This window comes from Prenolepis imparis, unplaced genomic scaffold, assembly GCF_030444845.1.
Source record: "Prenolepis imparis isolate NDT839.2.m4 unplaced genomic scaffold, iyPreImpa1.0 SCAF_1, whole genome shotgun sequence".
In the NCBI taxonomy this organism is placed as follows: domain Eukaryota; kingdom Metazoa; phylum Arthropoda; class Insecta; order Hymenoptera; family Formicidae; genus Prenolepis; species Prenolepis imparis.
The window spans coordinates 1705421-1726759 of record NW_028141159.1 but is presented as its reverse complement, the minus strand read 5'-3'; the positions used below and the strand labels follow the sequence as shown (position 1 = coordinate 1726759).

At 28.3% G+C, this 21339-nt stretch overlaps 2 protein-coding genes across 4 annotated transcripts; one reads left to right on the top strand and one right to left on the bottom strand.

Moving 5' to 3' along the window:
• The first annotated feature begins 904 nt into the window (after positions 1-904).
• On the top strand, positions 905-20058 carry LOC145941580 (glucose dehydrogenase [FAD, quinone]-like). The gene is made up of 3 exons (XM_083047736.1): positions 905-1015; positions 13617-13766; positions 17656-20058. Exon 3 carries the CDS (start codon positions 17684-17686, stop codon positions 19568-19570), a length of 1887 nt encoding a protein of 628 aa, XP_082903862.1. The 5' UTR covers positions 905-1015; positions 13617-13766; positions 17656-17683; the 3' UTR covers positions 19571-20058.
• LOC145941560 (proto-oncogene tyrosine-protein kinase ROS-like) lies at positions 1010-9416 on the bottom strand. Of its 3 annotated transcripts, XM_083047723.1 has the most exons (10): positions 9122-9416; positions 7681-7789; positions 6674-6791; positions 5869-6534; positions 4143-5632; positions 3567-3992; positions 3193-3413; positions 2524-2994; positions 2145-2300; positions 1010-2075 (listed from the first exon to the last, which is right to left on the bottom strand). In XM_083047723.1, exons 1-10 carry the CDS (start codon positions 9224-9226, stop codon positions 1962-1964), a joined length of 3876 nt encoding a protein of 1291 aa, XP_082903849.1. In that variant the 5' UTR covers positions 9227-9416; the 3' UTR covers positions 1010-1961. The 3 variants fall into 3 exon arrangements, with proteins under 3 accessions (XP_082903849.1, XP_082903835.1, XP_082903842.1); XM_083047709.1 differs by having other exon boundaries at positions 1010-2300; XM_083047716.1 differs by having other exon boundaries at positions 1010-2300; positions 6674-6788.
• Positions 20059-21339: the final 1281 nt, after the last annotated feature.

Sequence of the window (21339 nt, the reverse complement as noted above, 5' to 3'; positions counted from 1 at the left end):
TTATATAATTTGTTTTTACTTTTATATTTTTTTTTTTAATTGTTTCTCGTTATTTGCGAATATATACGCCACAAGATTATAAATAAGTTATATATTATTCATATATTGTATATATGTATATAATCGCAGAAAGAAATGAAAATATTAAAAGAAAACGAAAATATATTAGATGCGACCTATATTTAGCAAAGAAAGAAGAAATTTTGCCTGTCCTCGAGATAAAATTCATAGCAATTAACAATTATTATCAGTTTCGAAAGGCTATGGAATTCATGAATTTTGACGGATGTATGCATGTATATGTGAATCCGATCCGCATAAATTTGGTTTCCTATGTCCCATGGAGCGGAAAATGCGGAAGCGTAATCTGCGTGAGCCAATAATATACACTGTTCCGATAGAGACAACAAAAGAATCTATGAGAAAGAATCTTGTGATTGGCCAGCGCCAATTGCGCTTCCGCGTTTTCCGCTCCATGGGACATAGGAAAATGCATTTCAGCGGAATGCAATTGACGGAATGTCTGTGATTGGACGAACTTTCGTTCCGCCAATTCCGCATTCCGCATGTTCCGCACCATGGGACTGCGCCCTGTGAGAGACATCAAGAACTAAAATATATTCAGGTCGTTTGGTAATCGACAAAATGTGCGAGACACATTTTACCTTAGGAAGGTAAACTTTAAAGATTTATTTACATATTTCTCATCATAAAAGTAAACTTTGTTGTTGAAGTAAAGCTGTCAAATGTTATAATTTAGTTTTTTTTTAACTTTCAGTTATTAGACTCACTGTTTGTTTGCCTTAAGTTGGTATCGTTGTAGTAATTTATTTTTCTTTGGGTTAGCGACACTGTATGACACTTTTGTCTTGTCTCTACTGTACTGATTGTTTTTGGTGCGCGCTCTCGTGCAATATTTTCGTTTGTAATCTTCGTTATACTAATAATAAATATTCATGCTGATAGTGTAATCTATTTAGTTCTCTGCATCCTAATACATCAACATTTACTTTCGGTGAGTAAAAATACTTAATATTTAAACGTAGCGCACAATATACTTTAACAGCACACATATCCGAAAGACGTTCAGAGGACATCCCAACATCCTCTGGATGTCTTCTGGATGTCCCTTGAACGTCTTTCGGATCTGTGTGTGCTGTAGGAATTATTTTAAAATATAATAAAATCGAAAAGACTCTGATATACAAACCCGAATTTATATTTGTATATCAGAGCATCAGTCTTTTCGATGTTATTATTTTAAAATAATTATTTCTATTATTCCTAATATCTACCCACACTGAACATGACATCCATTAAAGGACCCACACAAATATCTCAGAAACACTGCGTTAAATCGAAAAATGTTTCCTACAAAAGTTGTAGGGTTTCGAGGGGGACATAACATAGTAAAATATTCATATGACCTTGGGCGGCGCCTCCAAGGTCAAATGAAGGTTGAAGGAATGAATGTTTTGAATGGAACCCATATTTTTTATTATAACATCTTTTTCTACTAATTAATTTGAACAACTTTTATCTGAAGCATTTTTTAATTTTCCTAATATTTTTTCTTTTATTCAAAATTCATTCTCACCTTCATTTGACCTTGGAGACGCCGCCCAAGGTCATATGAATATTACTATGTTATGTCCCCCTCGAAACCCTACAAACTTTTGTAGGAAACATTTTTCGATTTAACGCAGTGTTTCTGACAATGAAATATTTGAGTGGGTCCTTTAAAATGGGACACCTGGTATATTATATATATCTCTGATCCCACGAAGATCACTTGAAGAAATAGTTGCTGTTCGAATAATCGCCGACGAGATATATGTATATTATATGTATATTGTGTATGTGTATGTATAGATCTGTACATAATTAATTATTTCTGTATATGATATACATGACATATGAAAAGAATTACGATCTATTCACCTCTGTCTGATAGTATCCACCTAATTCACAATTAGTATCGCGTCTTCTATGTTGTCTCTCAATGTTATGATATTTTCAAGACAATGTATAAAGTTTGGTCTATCGTTCTTCGTATTCCAACAATGTAACATCAACTGGAACAACGTTGGTGGACAGTTGAGAGGTTTCAACAGCTTGCCACCCGCAGACACATACTGTATTACTTCTAAATTATGTTTGTCAGCATAGGGCCGCTGACCAAATGATGTAATTTCCCACATTAGTACTCCGAATGCCCAAACATCGCTTTGCGAAGTAAATATTCCGTCCATCAAAGATTCCGGTGCCATCCAGCGAACAGGGAGAGGGCCTTCTTCTTTCTAAAACACAGTTATAGAGCAATTAATTCTTTTAACGAAATTATTATTTATTTTTGAAGCAAACGTTATGTGCAGATAAAGTTAATTCATCTATCTTTCTTCTATTCATACAGATAAAAATAATTTTTTATTACATTCCAACTAGCTATAGAGATGTAATAAATATTATTACAATGCAAAAATAAAAAAGAAAGCTTTATCTCTTTCAAATTATAACATTTACCATGCGGTAATAGTCATCCTTGTAAATATCTCTAGCTAATCCAAAATCGCCGATTTTCACAATTCGGTTTTCACGATTTCTCGCCGATATTAAGCAATTTCGACACGCAAGATCTCTATGCACAAAGTGCAGTTTTTCTAAGTAGGAACAACCTCGAGCAACATCTTCGCACATGGCAAGCAAGTCTTGCAGACGCAGAGCATGCGAATCTGATGATAGCAATGTTCGGCTCTCTCTCAAATATTTCAGTAAGTCACCAGCTTCCATTAATTCCATTATAATCATTGGTGAATCCGCGTCCAAACAGATGCCTAATAATCTCAGTACATTTTTGTGACGAAAGTGGCTCATAAGCTTGCCCTCTTGCAAAAATTCCTTTTTTTCTTGCGAGGAAGCATTTTTTCCTAGCATTTTTATGGCGACAGACGTTGTGCCTGATTCCTCTAAGTTCTCGACGGTTCCTTGAAATACCTGCAAAATATTTTATAATTAACACAAATTGATAAAATGCGTGCTAAAAATGTTTATATTATTTAACTTCTTATAAAAAGTTTGAATTTTTGCAATTATTTTTTATTAAAAAATGTGTCTTTATCTCAAAATATTTTGATTAAAAAATTAAGGAAAGTTTTCGAGTATATGTGTAAATAATAAGAAATTAGTTTTCACCTGTCCGAATGCGCCGCTACCTAGAAGGTTTGCTAGAGTAATTTGCTGTTCTTTGATTATAAGTTTGGCAAATTCGTCTGGATTGTATTGCAATCTTAAAGCGTATAGCGCATTAAGTTGAACGTTGTCCAGAGAAGGAATTTCGTTTAAAGTTGCTAATTCGAGAGCGGTCATTATTGGAGACACAACTATTTCGTTATCCTCTTTACGGTGTTGGTATGCTGTTAAATAAAAAAAACATAATACATTTATCTAATACTATGCATTGCAAAATTTATATTATTTTCAACAAGTAAACTATATATATGTATATTGTATACAAAATTTAAAATAATGTATAATAAAAATTTGAAATTTATATTAAATATACTTACAACAATAAAAGTAGTAAACATAACAGATTACAAAGGTAAAGACAAGGCTTAATATTAATGGTACGTAATTGTATAGATATGGTAGATATTGCATAGCTGATACTTCGATAGATTTTGTTAAATTAATGATTGATTTACTCCATATTCCACAGCCATAAGCGTTTTCAGCCTGCACGCGAAATTGATATTTCTGATTCATATCTTTCGTAATTATCCAGTAATTATTTGTTCCGTTATAATATAAATTCCAATGTTTGTTTTTATCGGTCTGATTGTTTTTTGTGTAATTATCTTCGATGATTAAACCCTCTAGTCGATACAAAGTCACTTGTGAATCCTTAGCTTGTGCTGGTTCCCAGTTTAATTGATACATAGAATTTGGAAGTCTCGTTACCGTAGGTATCCCAGGAGCGCTCGGAACATCACCTTTGTTATACAAGAGTACAATTAAAATTTTTAAAAATATTATTTTAATACTTTTACTTAAAACTTCATTATTCAATTTCTAATTTTAAAAAATATTAAAACATTCTCAAAATAAACATATAATATTACAATGTTTTTATATTTGCTTACCAAGCGTTTCAAAAGTAAATCTTTCATCAAGTGGCCATATAAAGTCTTCCATGTACTCAGGGTATCTCAGGATCAAACGGAATTTGTATAAAGTTCGCGATAGTAAATTGTCTATATAATATATTACTTTGCCATTATTCATCTCAATGTTATTCGCGATTTGCCACTTCTGCATCGCATCATTTTTGTATTCCAGTATGTAACGGATCGTCAGTTTGACGGTAGGAATCCACGAGATCTTTATAGCGTTTGTACTGACTCCGATCAAATTTAAATTATTCGGTTCCGAGTACATGTAAATGCTTTTGTTCAAACTATCAGTAGAGAAGTTGCTGAAGTTGATTGGATACACACGCACGTTTATCAAATATTTCTTTCCTGGCAGTAACGATCGGATTATTGTGGAAAACTTGCCACCTACCGTACGTTCGGGTTGATTGACAAGTTGTTTGTCATGTTGATAAATTATTTTTCGCGTGTTATTTTGAAAATGTTCTGACATCCAATGCACCTCGTAGTTCACTGCCACGCAATTTAATTTCTTTGGTGGCATCCAATAGATTACCGCCAAAGTAGGCGTTAGAGCTTGTACCGTCACATCTTCCGGCGCGTTGAGCTTTCCGGTAGTTGTCAGTTTCACATCGGTGCCGAAGTGTATACTCATGGATAACTTGTAGGAATAGAAATTGTATAGTGCCAGGTTTACCGTGTATTCTGTGAACTGCGTTAAATTTTGGATTTCGTATTGCCGTTTGGACGTTTGCATGTGGAATTCTTCGAATTTGTTAAGGTCATTGTCCAAACATGTCAAATAGCTCACTGAGATTGTGTATACAGAGGCAGCTAAGTTGTATTTTTCGCATTCGTCATTGGGAATCGCCTCCGGAAGGTTCACGATGATACTATTCGCGGTTACCAACACTTCTTCAACACGATAATCTTTTATGTTAGGTGTCAGACATCTCGTCGAGGGATATGGTTGTAAAGATTCATCAAGAGCTAAGAGTTGATAAAAGCTCTTATAATGAAGAAATTGATGTGCTTTCTCTGCGATTAGCCTTGTGTCAATAAATAAAGAAACATTTACTTTTTGGACATGTTCAAATGCGTTTTCTTTGCTTTCGAGAAAAGCATACTTTTTATTTAAAATATAGATTAGATTTTCGTATAAGCTATACATGTAAATATTTGTTTTGTCAATCGTTAAGTAATAGAAAAGTGTTTGATTGTTTCCAGCGCTTAAAATCAGGTTGCATCTACAACCATGAATGTCAGCTGCTATTAAACAATCTTTCGATGTCCAGTACATTATCGGGTTGTCAATATTTGTGTTGTCAATCTGTATGAAGGAGTCTACTTCTATTAGTTTGTATGGGCAGAAACATACATCGTCTTCATTTTTCAAAAAAGGAGTTATGTTTTTCCCATCGAAATCCGATTGCATTATTATATATTGATTATTCGAATTCAATTCCGTCCAGTAAATATAGCTGCAAAATATGGATATTATTTTCTACTTATAAAACATTATTGTAACTATATATGCCAGAAACTAATATGTGATTGTTTAAATTTTTTACAACTCTATGTCTGTTTATGATTCCTTATAAGTTTTAATAAAATATCTATATATTTAAAAAATTACTGAAAAATTATAAATAACACAAAGTTTTAATGAAAAGAGACAAAATTAATAATTTTTTAAAATGTACTAAATTATATATACCCTATAGATGGCAGTACATTTAAAAATGTGCCAAGCCCATTTATTTTTACAATATTATCGTATTTGAATATGCCCATTTCCAATAATGTCAAGTCTAACTTCACAATGTTGTAGCTCTTGTTTTTATATTGTTCAATCCAATAAAGATTTCTTGCTACCCAATCGATGCAAAGATTGTGCGCAGTATTGCTGAGGTTGACTATTTTTTTTTTGCAAGAAGGCTCTATTTCTATTGCGTTTGGATTAAAGTTGCATATTACTAGCTCCTGCCTTGTAGTAATCCCATAAATCTTATGTTCCAATGCTGAATAAGCAATTTCGCGTTGGTCGATAGTGTGTCCATAAATGTATTTATCAAATCCGATCTGTAAGTCAATATCTAATACATGCATATTAACCCACGAGCTGACGAGTAGTAGAGGTATCGGATTCTCATGCGTGGTCGACACGTTGATGAACTTCGTGTAAGGGCCAGCATCAACTTCATTATGCGCTCGTACTTGGAAATAGTACATTGTGTTAGATTTTAAATTGTACACGTTATGTTGCAATATCTTAGTTGGAATAATATCTACACTGGTTTGAATTCTCTTCTCGTTCTCGATGAACCAATACTGGACTCTGTAATTTTGTATCACTCCATTTGTAAATTTCGGTTCATTCCATCTGTAAAGAAAAAAAAAGAGACATCTTTTTATTGTTGCAAATTTCTAACAGGTTTTTAAAGCTTTTATATGTATCGTTACATATGTATATTTAACTTAAAAGAATGAAAGAATGCCAGCTAAGTACTTATTATATTTACCTGAATATCACAAAACTGTTATTCCTGTTTAGTCTATCGTTAAATTCCACAAATGCCCTGGGAAATGTTGGTTTGCTTGGAACACTGTCTGGAGATAGTGTAGTTCCTTCCTGGACTGCTTTCAAAATTATACATAATTATATATAAAGATCAAGTAATGTATGCATTCGTATAAATGTTTCTAAAAATGTCAAAATTGTACATATTGATACATATATGTATATAATTATATCTAGGAATTCTAATTTCAGTAATTGAAAGATAAAATAAGACAAATTTGTGAATTATTGATAAAACAAAAATAGTGTATAATAAGTAAGTTCAGATCACAGACATTTCTAAATAAAAAAGAAGTAAAATATAAATAAATATAAAATACAAAGTATGACAAAATAAATGTAACTCTAGTATTGATTTTTAGAATAATTAAATAATATAAAATAATATCTTTGTGTTTTTGTGTGTGAGTTAAAAATATAATTACTATTATTGAGTAAAAAAAAAAGAAAAAAAATATTTTATAATAAAATAGAAAATTTTCAATGACTTTGAGCAAAAACAAATGTTTTATAATAAATAGAAATTTTTCAACAGTTTTTTAAAGTGTTTATTATTACTGCTCAAAATGTTCTATTATTGATTAAGAATTTAAAAATATAATATTTACGATTGCTTAGCTAACAAATTAATGAAATTGATTTTATCTTAAACTATTTCGCAGCCCTCTCTCTCTCTCTCTCTCTCTCTCTCTCTCTCTCTCTCTCTCTCTCTCTTTTCTCTCTCTCTCTCCCCTCCTCGACATGAAATTTATAATAATATATATTTATTTTTATTGAGAGATAATTCTTTACAGTTAATTTTAATTTTTTTGAATTTAAAAAGTTAAATTATTCTCATAATTTTCTGTGTATGTAATTTGATTTTATTTTGATAACGTTTTACATATACAATTTCTTACAACTTATTAAGGATTGTAAACATACATATGTCTGCAAATCAACTCTTACCGACTTCATCTCTCACAGTTACACTTTCAAAATGATACTGAACAGATTCGTTGTTTGGTAACATAGTCAAGTAGACGCGAGTATCGATGATCTTGAAGGATGATATATCCTGTTAATAAATATACATTATATAACTTATAAGAGTCTACTATTCCATTGAATCGCTTGATGAACAATACGTACGTGTACGATTAAATTGAAACTTATTTCGCAGATGAGCGCTGATGAATATAAGTCATGAAGTAATCAAAACAAAGTTCCAAATAGCAGAATTGATAAATATGCGCGATAATTTATATGATATATGTGTATATGTCTTAACGTTTCAAATCAATGTTCAGTTTTATTAGAAATGGATCATGTTAAATTTGTAAATAATTCAGCTAAAATCACAAATTGTTTTGCTTCACTTACTTACATCGATCCATCCATTATTATTTTTAATGGAAAAATCAGAAATTAATTTTAAAAATTAATAACTCGCTAACAATATACTATACAATTATATATAATGTTTTGTTACTATTATATTAACATATGCAGCGAGAAATATATAATTACAAAATTATATGAATTCCTGTATTTAAAAATCTTGTTGAAATTCTTTTAGTATTGTTATAAGTTTAAACACAAATGAATTCTGAAGATCATGATACCATTTCGACTTATATCCCAATGAAAATATATACATACGTTAATGACATTGAATGACATATACATTGAGTGATAAATAGCATATCAATTCGCACAATTCGTTGTACATATTATTGACCTTGAGACTAATTGATTGAGAGCAATTTATTACCGAAGTTTATTATACCAACTTTCTACTTTGACATTTAGTCATTTTATTACATATGCAACTTATTTTTACTCAAAATTTCAGATTTTCTATATATTGATTTCGTTAAATAGAAAAGAATTTACTGTAAAGTTTTATAGAAAAATTAATAAATATAAAATATTTAGGAAAATAAATGTATAAATTACAGAAAAATCTTATAAGCAAAAGTATCACATATGTGTTTATTAATGTAGCAAAAAAAAACGGAATCAACAAAATAATTAAAAATTAAAAATACTTATTCTTATACATATATAAAAACATGAACACGTTATATAACAATACGTTTTACGTTTAAGTTTTAATATATCGTCACGATTAAGTTTAATTTTGTATATAATATCAATTTTTAAGTGTGTAACATAAAATTTACAAACTTTATATTTTTAAACAAGGTTTAAGATTTATATTTTTATATCATCAAAACTTTAGTTACGTATTATACAGTTTTAATTAAAAGAAATAATCTGTAATATTATATTATTATCTGTAATATATAACATTCAATTGTTTTCGTGAAAAAATCTGCGTGAAATTTAAAAAAGCTGCTTGAGGTTTAGATTAGAATACATAAAAATATTTTTTCTGGAGACTGACCTGAGCTATAGGATCATCCTGATCCTTCGAAGAGGAAGTGATGGCTGTTCTTGTTAGCATTAACACTTTTAATAAAACACATAATATTTTGAACGCTCTTAACATGATAACTTTTTCTCCTCTTGTAGATGTTGTACTTGATCGACTTTCACGCGATTCTCGACTGGTGACTAACAGCCATCAATGTCCCATATTACTTCTCAATGATTTAGATACATTAACCGAATCAATGTTTCTCGATAGATTCTTTTTAACACGTTGAGTTCGTGTGTGTGCATGTGTAAATTACGAGTTTTTATCTTTGAATGTTACTTTTTAAACTTTTTTCTCATAATCAATATAATTATAAACATTTTTATGATTAAATTATAAAACTATTGATAGATCAGTAATTAGTATATTTTTTTTCAATGAAATTTAATGTAAAATAATGCGTATACAATCTTCTTTCGTAATTTTACAAAATGTTCAAGTAGAAACATGTTCAAATAATAAAAAACGGATGATGTATTATTTATAATTATAAATTACAATTATAAAATATCAAATTATTGTATAATATAATATTTTATTTATCTCTAGCTGTGTAAAAATTGTTAGATTTATCATCGATAATAGATAATACATTTTATGTTTTAAAAATAGTAAACTTATTTATCTTCTTACGATACGTTCGCAGAATCTGTAAATCTATCCCTCAATGCTGCTATCAAAAGATAAAAATTATATGAGAATGAAAATGAACACAATTCTGATACGATATTATATCATTTCTCAGGATTGACTGCATAATTATCTTACTAATATTCAAACTGGTCGAAAACTTGTATTCATATTATACATATATAATAAAAGTGCCGTTAGATTTTTAGTAGGTACAGCTTTCCTGAAATATCTTAATCAAAAATTTTATTTGACCTCATTTGACGTGAATTTGATGGCGCCCTGTAAATAGGCAAAATTGTTGGCAAACTGGTAAGAATTATTATATGTACTTGGCAACGCTACTGCGTAGCTTGATCAGACATTGATCAAAACTTACAAGCAAATTTAACTAACCAAGTTAACTATATCAGATATTTGTCACATTCTTTAGTTTAAACATTTGACAATTTAGAATTAAACATGCAAAAAGTTATTTAATGAATTACTGTCTCCTTTAAAGAATTGTCTAAGACAGGAGGCTGTAATTTTATATAAATATACCTTCTGTACTTCTTTCATTTCTCTTATTTTTTCCGTATAAAGATTGTAAATATAATTTTTTTTTACTATAAATGCAAGGGAGTGTAATAACTAGAAATTATTAAAATTTAAAAAGAAAGCTTTTAATTGACGCAGATTAGTTTGAAGTTATGTAAAATACGTACATATATAATAGAATTATATAAGCAAAATTGAAATATTTTGTAAATGCATTAATCGAAAAAACATGTCCAATATATCACATAGAGTATATGTAAACAACGATCGCTAAATTTTTCTCGGCACTCCCGACATTTTCTCGATTCTCTCGAAACTCCCGATACACAAAGTTTATTTTACGTGTTCGCACTATCGACCCGATATACAGTTATCTATATACTATGTACTATACATATATATATAATATCACGGTCGGATATTTTTCTCGACACTCCCGATATTATTATTACACACTCACTCGTTCATTTATTTTCGATAATCTGAAATTGTAACTTGGATATGATGAGATACAAATGATTCTTGATGACAATAATGTCATATCGTAATATAATTATAATTATGTAGCAATCACAGTACTAATCAGCATTTAATGATTCCGTTTCGAAACTCACGATATTTATATTCAAAGGGACGCGATATTAATATTTATCGTGTATATTTTTACGTATTAATTTAAAATAAATTATTTAAAATTCTTAATCTCTCGGAATCTCGGAATCGAACTGCCTTAACGAAATCGGACCACAAATAATATTTATGTCCAATAAATATTTATAATTAATTTTTACTAGATTTATGCGAGAAATTAAATTTAAGTATTTATTTTTTCTTATTCTATCTAATATAAGACTCGTACGTTCATTCAGTGTAAAAAAATTCGAAAATTTATATGTTCTCGATTATTCCTTCGTTCGAATGTACGAGAAACTTCGCTCGTCCTCGTCTCGAAAGATCGAAACGTTTCTCGACTGCATGCGCAGCTCTATATATACGCCGGCTAGAAGCCACGTTTGTTAGTACATATGTATATATTATATATAGGAATATGTAAATATATGTAATAAAATTACAATCCGTGTTCTCGAAGGTTGAGCCAAACGTAGATAACCAAAATTTTGGTCATCTTTAGTCATGTAGATGGAAATAATCACAACAAAAGAAATTAACGATATATTTAAAAGAAAGATAATCTGAATGAGAAATGAATAGAATGAAAAAAATAGTCGCAAAATAAAGAAAATATAGAGAAATTTTTTTAATTTGACAAACTTTATTATCGAAATCACTTCTTTATTTAGTGTTAAAGGACATATGTTAGTTAAAAAAAAAAAGATTTATTTCCAATATATTATTTATTTTATTATATTTATATATTTATTACTTATATTATATTATATTTTCCATATAATATTATTTTTCATTGTTAGTCTGCAACGTGTATAATTTACATGACATTTCTATATTTATATTTAAATACTTTTATTCTCATATGTATATACTAATGCGTATGCAAGAAAAAATAACTATATATCAATGTAAATATAAAACCCTCTACGATGCAATTTTCTGATCGAACATGCATATTTGTTTCTTTTGCATATATATGATAATATACAAAAGGCTCATTATTAGGGCAACTAAAAATATGCTGTAAAAAACTTGTTTTAAGCACTTAAAATATGCTCCAAAAAGTAAAAAAAATGCTCTAAAAACAGAAAAATATGTATATATATATATATATATATATATATATATATATATATATATATATAGTAATTCTAGGCGCTTACTTAAATCATCCCAAATTTAAATGACCCACAAATTGCATTTTATTACAAAAAATACGCATTTCAGAAAAGCAGAGAGAATAATATATGTATGATTATATTATTTTATCGTTGATAAGAATAATTAAAAACAGAAATTTAACCAATAATAAATAAAACATAATATTGTTTATATACATAGCTTATTAGATAGTATTAAAAATACTATTAAAAAATTATTACAAATGATTTTCTTTGATAAGATTAAATTGCTTCGTATGTGAAATGGGGTCAAGGACGGTTGTCGACCTCGATTGAAAGTTCACGAAGTATAGGGGTTGAGAGACATTGATGTATTCATCATGCCAACAATCATCAGCGTATACACAAATGCACCACTAAAGAAAGAAACCGCGGATTTTATCAAAGACGATTGGATGATTATAGAAAATAAGAAGAAGGAATTTATAGAGCCAAAGCAAACTTTGATGATTGCCATGCTTGGAATTTTCTTATGCTTTTTTCCTTTTTTTCTGAAAAAAATAAACCAATCATATTTTATAATGTAAGATTTGCAAAAGTCGTTATTTTGATAGATTATGCAGTTTTTTTATTAAGGACAATGACTATGTAAGCATTGTTAAAAAACGATTTGCATTAAGAAAGCTTTCATGGCAGTTAAATAAGCTCTAACCATATAATTGAAGTACTTTTTACCTTCAATCAGTTTTAATAGCAATATAAGTTTTAAACTCTAGTGTTTAGTTATTAAGTTATATAAAAGCATATATAATCGTTATTATTAATACGAAGTATTGTATATAATAAAAAATGATGATGAGAAAGCAAACATTGTACTTAAACAGACATCATTAAAACGCAAATTGTATACAATCCAAAGTTCGAAACCTTGAAGTTCGAAATAATTGCACATTGCGCCATAAAACGTAATAATATTTCAGATTTATAAAATTTCATAACGTATCAATTATATTTGCACCATTTGGTTATATAAAATGTGTTTTATATACTTAAGAAATTGCTTAATATCGATTAATCCTTAGACTGCCGGCATTTTTTCATTAAAATAGTGGTTTTTTTCCCCAAAAATTTATCTATATAAGTAACATACACATTGTGCAGAATTTCGAGATTTGTTCAGAGCTATAAAAGTGGCTTTCCCGACAGTCTAAAGATTAAATTGATAAATAACTTAGCAAGTACTTGATATCATCTCTATTATTAAACAGCTGATATTGTAATCTCTATTTATTGCATTTGCAAAAAATTCAGACAACTGTTAATATTTTCTGATATATTCTTAACTATGTATGTTTTATTATTTTTTAAGAAATATCAATTATAACACACTGCAAGTTACGATTATTTTATATATTACTTTGTAACTTATTTAAAATAAAAATTGTGAATTATACACTATTCTATGAACTAGTTTATACGATATTTATGTTTTTATATTAATAAGAGAAATGATTACTAAAAAGAAATTTACAAATATCTAGATAAGATAAAGTACAAAAACATGACTGGCAAACGTACACGAGCGTTAACCGGTAATAGCCGTAACCATCTGGAAGGGGAGACACAGCCTGTTTGAATTGCAGATCCTTCAGTTCGAGTCAAGCTGTCGTTGGAACCTGAAGTATTCATCGGTAAGTTGTTTTCCATACTAAAAGTTTCTAATTAAATATAGTCATTTAATTGGCTTATATAAGTTAAATAGATAATAGGTACATTACGCACAGTTATGACATAATAAAATTAAATTTATTGTTATTTATTTGCAAATTTTTAAATGTGTATTAGAATAATCGAATTTATATGTCTGATCACAGTTACATTTCTCAAAAAATAAATATATAATTATTTATATTTTCTGTTATTTAATATCTCTATTATTAAGAATAATTTTTTATTATTTACATTGCGCGTAATATCCAACTAGATTTACATAAAATTAATTTATTTATGACATGTAATAACGTCTTTGAGAAATATTATAAGAACAAATAAATATAAGAAAAAACTTGTTTTCAATGTCAACGATCAAAGTCTAAATGAATAAGTTTAAAAAGAAAGAAAAATATATTATATGTAAGATAATAAAAAAAGATGGAAGGACAAAAAGAGAAAAAGAAATATCAAGAAAGTGTTTTTAAATTATAAATAATTAAATTATATATAAACTATATATAAAACATATATAAAATAATAAAATGTGTTTACTTTGTATAACATTGAAAAGTGTATTTTTAAAGATATTTTTCTATATAGTGATATAAAAGCTTATCTAAAGCGAATAATTGATTTTATTAATAATTAATAATTGATTTTATTATCATAAATATGTAATTTGGGTTAAAGTACAATTTTCAAGGTCCGAATTGTATGTACATGTGTACATTTTAGCACATAAACTTATATAATTAGTATAATAATAATTTTAATTAGAATAATTTTTGCATTGATAGGCATCGAAGACTATTTACTTAAAGCAGTATCTTATGTCAATTAAAAGTCACATAAATTTAAATCTTATCCAGAAATTTAAAAAATTATAATACATTTTTCAGATTGATGGATTTTAATATATATATATATATATATATATATATATATATATATATATACATATTAAATTTATACATGCGGCTCTGAAATATATTGCGTTTAGAGCCTCAAAAGAAGTAGACACAATCTTATATGAATAATAAAATTCAATAAAGATTCAGAAATTAAGTAATAAGTAAAAACATTATATATGTAATAGAATAATATATTAGATATAATATAAAAATGTAGTTGTATTGCATATTAAAAACATGAATAAAATTAATATTTAGCGATTTATAGCTTTAATACTTTAAATATATCACACATATATTCAGAAGAATAATATAAAGAAGAAGAATAATATCGCATTCAAATAACATGCACATCAAAAATAAAATTAATTTTTAGCCATTCACACTTTTAAATATTTAAAAATTTTTTGTTACACATCGCAAAAATAATCAATAATAAATGTGTTTATTTTTTACTGTTTTTAATTTTTGTTTAATTAAACCAACAATATTTTTAATGAATATGATAACAATTTCTAAATGGAAAAGCAATCATTAAGTAATCGAATACGAGTAAAAACTTAAAAGAGAAGAAATTGTAAAATAAAGTAATATCTTAAAAATATATAATATATTTTTAAAAAATATATGTTATGCACGCGTAAAATATTATCTGAATATTGCTTCTATTCTCTCTTTTTTCTAAATAATTTATCCTTATATTTAAAATATTCCATAGTTATTTTACACAATACAACTCTTGGTGTGATTTTAGTTCATATAAATATATGTACATACATAATGCTATTCCATACAGAGAAAACAGAATATATTTTTAAAATAACACCATGGTAAAATGTGTGTGAGCGATCGTATATAGACCAATATACATACATGCGTATTACGAAATCACCCGTAGCGATAAAAAAACTAGATTTCCGTGAACTCTTGATGTGACTCTTAGATGTAGGAAAAGTTATCCTTTTATATCCCCACTATCTATACTTTTACTATTCTTTATCTATCTCTCTATGTAGCTTTATCTATCTTTCTATGTAGCTTTAAATTGCAAGACGCGTTAAACAGAATTTCGAAAAACCATGAATTAGAAATTTTTTTATAACAAAAAAGAAAAGTAGTCTTAAATATTATATATTTAAAAGTAAAAAATTCTCTCATTAGCTTTAATAATCAATTGAGAATGTTTTGTATTGATAAATATATATAATGAACACTTTAAAGCGAGTATAATTAAGAATCAATGTTTCGAAATTTTATTTTCGAACATGAGATATCTTTATCACTATACAAGATGTCAAATCAATCGATGACATAAATAATGAGAAGATAATTTCTTTTGCACAAACAAAACAATTGTTAGATTAATTTCTTTAATTATTTGTATAGTTTACGAAAAGAATGCAAAAATAGCACTCTATCAATTTAATTATATATCGAGAGACATTTATACATCGTTATTTTTTACAATCTCCTAAGATTAGTGCGATAACGAGAAGTTAAATATTTCTATCTCTATATTTATACAAGTTAAATAACATATTTCTTCAAAAAGATATTAAGATATATTATATATAAAATATTTTAATTAGAAAAATAATAGATATATGGATTATAAAATGATTAAACTTAAGAGTTAAGAGCATATTTTGAAAATAATTTTGAACTGCTAATGAGACTTCTAAATTTATCAGTCAATTTTAAGATTATTATTTTAATTCAATCTTAATTTATAATTTTCCATTTTTATTTTTTTACTCAAATATATAAAATTAAGAAATTTGTAATTATTTATTTTAATTGGACACATGCTTAGATAATTTTTTCTTTAATCTTAACATGACCATGACCTCAAAAAAATCATTGACCTAAGTTTCAAGCGATGATCTTTGAAAAATTATGATGTTATAGATAATATATATCAAATATATCAAATAATGCTTATCCTTACATTTATTGAAAATAATAATACTGAAAAGTATTTTAGGAATGTACTATAAAAAAATTAGTTTTTCTACGATAAGAGTAAAGTACAACTCGCTGAATCTGAAATGCGTCAGAAAGGCAAAAAGACATTATTATTAGAAAGCGATAAGACGACATTGATAAGATAATTTTATATGATAATATACTCACAGCATTGCGTATGATATTATGTAAAGATTACATATGTATGTTTAGTATCTAATAATAAACTCATATACATAACTATCATTACAAAATTAAATAGACTTTCGTGTCGAAATACGAAATTATACTCAAATTAATATTTCTAAAAATTTATACTAATAAATGCTAATAAATTAAGGAGAAAGATGTTGATAATTTTGGAATCATAATATAGAATAATGTTTTTATAAACAATTGTTTTTTCAAGATATTTGATATTTAAGAACATAATAGGTAAGAAAACAAAGAAAAAATTCGCTGCGGCTGAATAGTTTCGAATTATTAACAAAATGGAAATATATTGGGCAATATATGGAAAACAAATCCTGTATTTTTTGTTCTGGAAATTTTTATTCTAAAAAATAAAATACTATGTTTTTTTTTTAAATAAAAAGTTTCTTATTCTTAAAAATCTTTATTCTTAAAAAAATCATTGACCTAGGTTTCAAGCAATGGTCTTTGAAAAATTATAATGGATAATATATTATATATAAATAGGTATATCAAAAATTGTTTATTCTTATCATTTATGGAAACTATTAATACTGAAAAGTATTTTAGAAATGTACTATAAAAAAATAGTTTTTTTTTCTACAATAAGAGTTAAATTACATAACTCGCTAAATCATGAAATGCGCCAGAAAGGCAAAAGGACATTGTTATTAGATAGCGTTATTAGATTATTAGATACATATTTAATTTATCTTTGCATTCTTCTACACTTGCATTCTATGCACATTTGTTTGCGTTATTCTAGTGAGAAAATATTAAACAATTTTTTTTTCCGCAGGAGTTGCTTTGTACGTGCTCTTGAAACCATGGAAGCGTGCTTGGCTGCTAATTGCGCAGCTGCAACCAGTGGCTCATCTCCCGCTAATATCTTCACATATCTGATACAAACACTTTTAGCTGCGCAATGTGGCTTGGCCAGTGATATTTATCCCTCAGACCGCTCAGAAGAAATTGTGAATTCCAATATAGAATTTGACTTCATAATTGTGGGCAGTGGAAGCGCCGGATCTGTTGTGGCCAATCGTTTGACCGAAATAGAAGACTGGAAAGTACTGTTGATAGAAGCTGGCGATAATCCTTCGATATTTAGCGAGCCTCCTGCGACCTTTTTAATGCAAATAAACTCGCCGGTAGATTATTCGTACGATCTTGAACCCGAAAAATTTGCCTGTCACGGTAGCAAAAATAAATTGTGCAAATGGGCAAAGGGTAAGGCTCTCGGCGGCAGTTCAACTCTAAATGCCATGATTTATATTTTGGGTAACGAGGAGGACTACAACGAATGGTCTCGATTGGGAAATGAAGGGTGGAGCTATGATAAAGTCCTGCCATACTTCAAGAAATCGCAATCTTGTGGTCATGGACATAGCGACGAATGGAGAAGCAAATATTGTGGTCACGGGGGGCCGTTAAATATCAGGAATTTCAATTACAGCAGTCCGGATTTTTTTGAACTGATTCTAGACGCCGCTCGCGAGATGAACCTGCCTATTTTAGAGAATATTAATAACGGCGAAAAGTTTATCGGATACGGCATATGCCAGGGCACCGTGGATAAAGGTCGCAGAATAAGTACTTCAAAAGCCTTCCTGTCGCCGATAAAAGATAGAAGCAATCTCTATGTAATGAAATCTACTCGAGCCGACGCTATTCTCCTCGATGGTAATCGAGCTGTCGGCGTACGCGTGACTTTGAAGGACGGAAGGACGATAGACGTTAAAGCCTCGAAGGAGGTGATTCTGTCGGCCGGATCCATCGGCAGTCCCCATCTCCTTATGCTTTCCGGCATAGGACCCAAGCAGCATTTACGCGAAATGGGAATACCTAGTGTAGTTGATTTGCCTGTCGGCAAGAATCTTCAGGATCACCTTAGATGGAGCTTATTCTTGTCTTTCAAAAATCACAGCGCAATACCTCCATCGCCCGCATATTTATTGGACGAGGCTTACCAGTACTTAATGTACAATCAAGGTCCCTTCACAAGTAGCGCAGCCCAAGATCTTCATGGATTCATCAACGTACATGACCCGGACTCCAAATATCCAGACATTCAGTTTCATCATTTGCATTTTCCACAATGGCAGGTGGATAAAACGTTCTCTTCACTAATGCAGCTATACTTTAGTGAAGAAATAAGCCAAGAGGTAGCGAAAATTGTAACAGAGGAGACGCTATTCAGTATTATATCTACTTTGCTAAAGCCGAAAAGCGTAGGTGAATTGCGGCTACGTAGCACAAATCCGGCGGATCCAGTTAGAATCTTCGCCAATTATTATTCCGTACAAGACGACGTGGAAACGATGTTAAAGGCTTTGGACTTCGTGAAGAAGATGGTTAACACCGAGACGTTTAAACGGCGAGGAGTAAAATTGCATAATCTAAATATCGCGGATTGCCGTCATACCGAACCTGATTCCGAGGAATATTGGAAGTGTAATCTGCGACATTTGTCATTTACGATTTATCATCCTGTTGGAACGACCAAGATGGGTCCTCAAGATGATCCCACAACCGTCGTGAGCCCACGATTGAAGGTCCACGGTATACAGGGATTGAGGGTGATTGATGGATCCGTCATGCCGAGAATTACCAGCGGAAACACAAATGCACCTATAATAATGATAGGCGAAAAAGGCGCGGATTTGATCAAGGAGGACTGGTTGGCGATTATAAATAACAAGGATGAGTTGTAAAAAGTAAATTTTAAGCTGTCATTTAAAAATTTTTATCTTTTTACTCTCTCTCTCTTATCTTTTTTACTTTTCTTTCTTTTTTAATATCTAACATTGTAAAGAATAAATCAAACGTATTTTTAAAGTTTTTTCTACAAGAGAGATGAATATTATTATTTTACTAGTTTTAAATAATAAGTGGATCGTGTATATAGGCCCATAAGATATTCTTTTCGCGTAAAAAAAGCCTTTAATTAACTAACAAAGCTGTAACAATATAAAATTATAAAAATAACATTATAAAATTTTTTCAGTCATTTCTTGTATCAATTTAAGTTTTAATTTTAACATTTAAGTTGATTTTTTAAATGGTATTGAGATGGATAACTGTAATAATAAAAATATATTATAAATATATTATTATCTTCTCTTATAAATAATAATATATCGTATAATAATAAAAATTTTTGTAAATAATTAAATAAATAAATAAATAATTAAAAAATATCTTTAATTGTGTATTTTCTTGTTATTTTATTTTGTTCATTCTTTCATAATTTTTTATAGAATTATATCATGATAATTTATAAAATATAATTAAGTTTCAAAATAACATGCTTATTGTTAGAGAATATGTATATATAGTCGTATTTCAAATTATAATCTTCTATTTATGCAGTAGTTGTTAATTAATTATTGTGTTAATACTTATGAAATAGACACGGAATTTTATCAAAAGTACAGAGAAGAGAATTACAAAACTGACTAAAAGGAATATATATTTCGTAATAACAGGTTGTCTGTATATGCAAGTGAACCTGCAACTATGACACAAAATTGTTTTTATTAATTTATTATTTTCTTGATAATTTTATCTTTATATAAATGTAGCACTATTTGTGCAATTGCATCTTTTTAATATGTTTAAACAAATTATACTAATACATCAAATTTTATGGCGCATAGATTCTAAAAAAATGTTATATACAATATCGATGGATCATATACTCTCACAAAATGTAATAAAGACATATTGACTGTTTTAATAATTTTAATAATGTTTCTTTTCAACTCTATACAGTTTGTTTAATTAAAAAATATGCCTATATTTGAATCTCTTATTTTAAATATATTTTTTATTTTTATTATTAAATATAAATTGCTGTTAAATATAAATATATCTCGTATTATAGAGTATTATATAGATATACATAAATGTGTTATATATAATTATATATAAATGTATTATATAATTAAATACATATAAATTATTAAAAGGAATAAACTAAAAAGTTGTTATATATATATGTATAATATGACGGTTTTAAAACAAGGTACTCTAACGTAGCATTGATATATGTAAAAATTATTACACATCGTATAGCACGTCGCATAGCTAATACATTGAGACTCTGTCAGTGTTTACAAATATCAAAAAGAATTGATCTTATATTAGGCATAAAAGAAGAAGAATACTTAGATACAAATAACGTAATGTGCAGGTCTCTTGATTCCATAAGTAAGTTCTATAAATATTACCTTGTCGATATCAAATTAGACTTGCCTGCGACGTAAGTACGTCATTGTTAATTATCGCGTAAAAATTTCATTAATTCGCAAGATATGTTCGCGTAATAAATCTCGAATATGTAGATATTTAATTTATTATAATTATTAAAAACTTGAGATTAAAAGGAAGTTATAGAAAAAAAATTGAAAGAAAACGAAAATATGATGAAAGAAATTTTTTGATGAAATTTCTAAATTTTGCGATGTATAGAAAATGAGAT

What these genes read in the sequence shown, in the direction of transcription:
- LOC145941580 (XM_083047736.1), top strand. Translation starts at nt 17,684, where the DNA reads ATGGAAGCGTGCTTGGCTGCTAATTGCGCAGCTGCAACCAGTGGCTCA.
- LOC145941560 (XM_083047709.1), bottom strand. Translation starts at nt 9,226, where the DNA reads ATGTTAAGAGCGTTCAAAATATTATGTGTTTTATTAAAAGTGTTAATG. An exon ending in AACTGTGAGAGATGAAGTCG is followed by an intron (nt 6,792 to 7,680) that starts GTAAGAGTTGAT and finishes TAATTTTGAAAG; the next exon opens with CAGTCCAGGAAGGAACTACA. An exon ending in AATGTACTGCCATCTATAGG is followed by an intron (nt 5,633 to 5,868) that starts GTATATATAATT and finishes CATATTTTGCAG; the next exon opens with CTATATTTACTGGACGGAAT.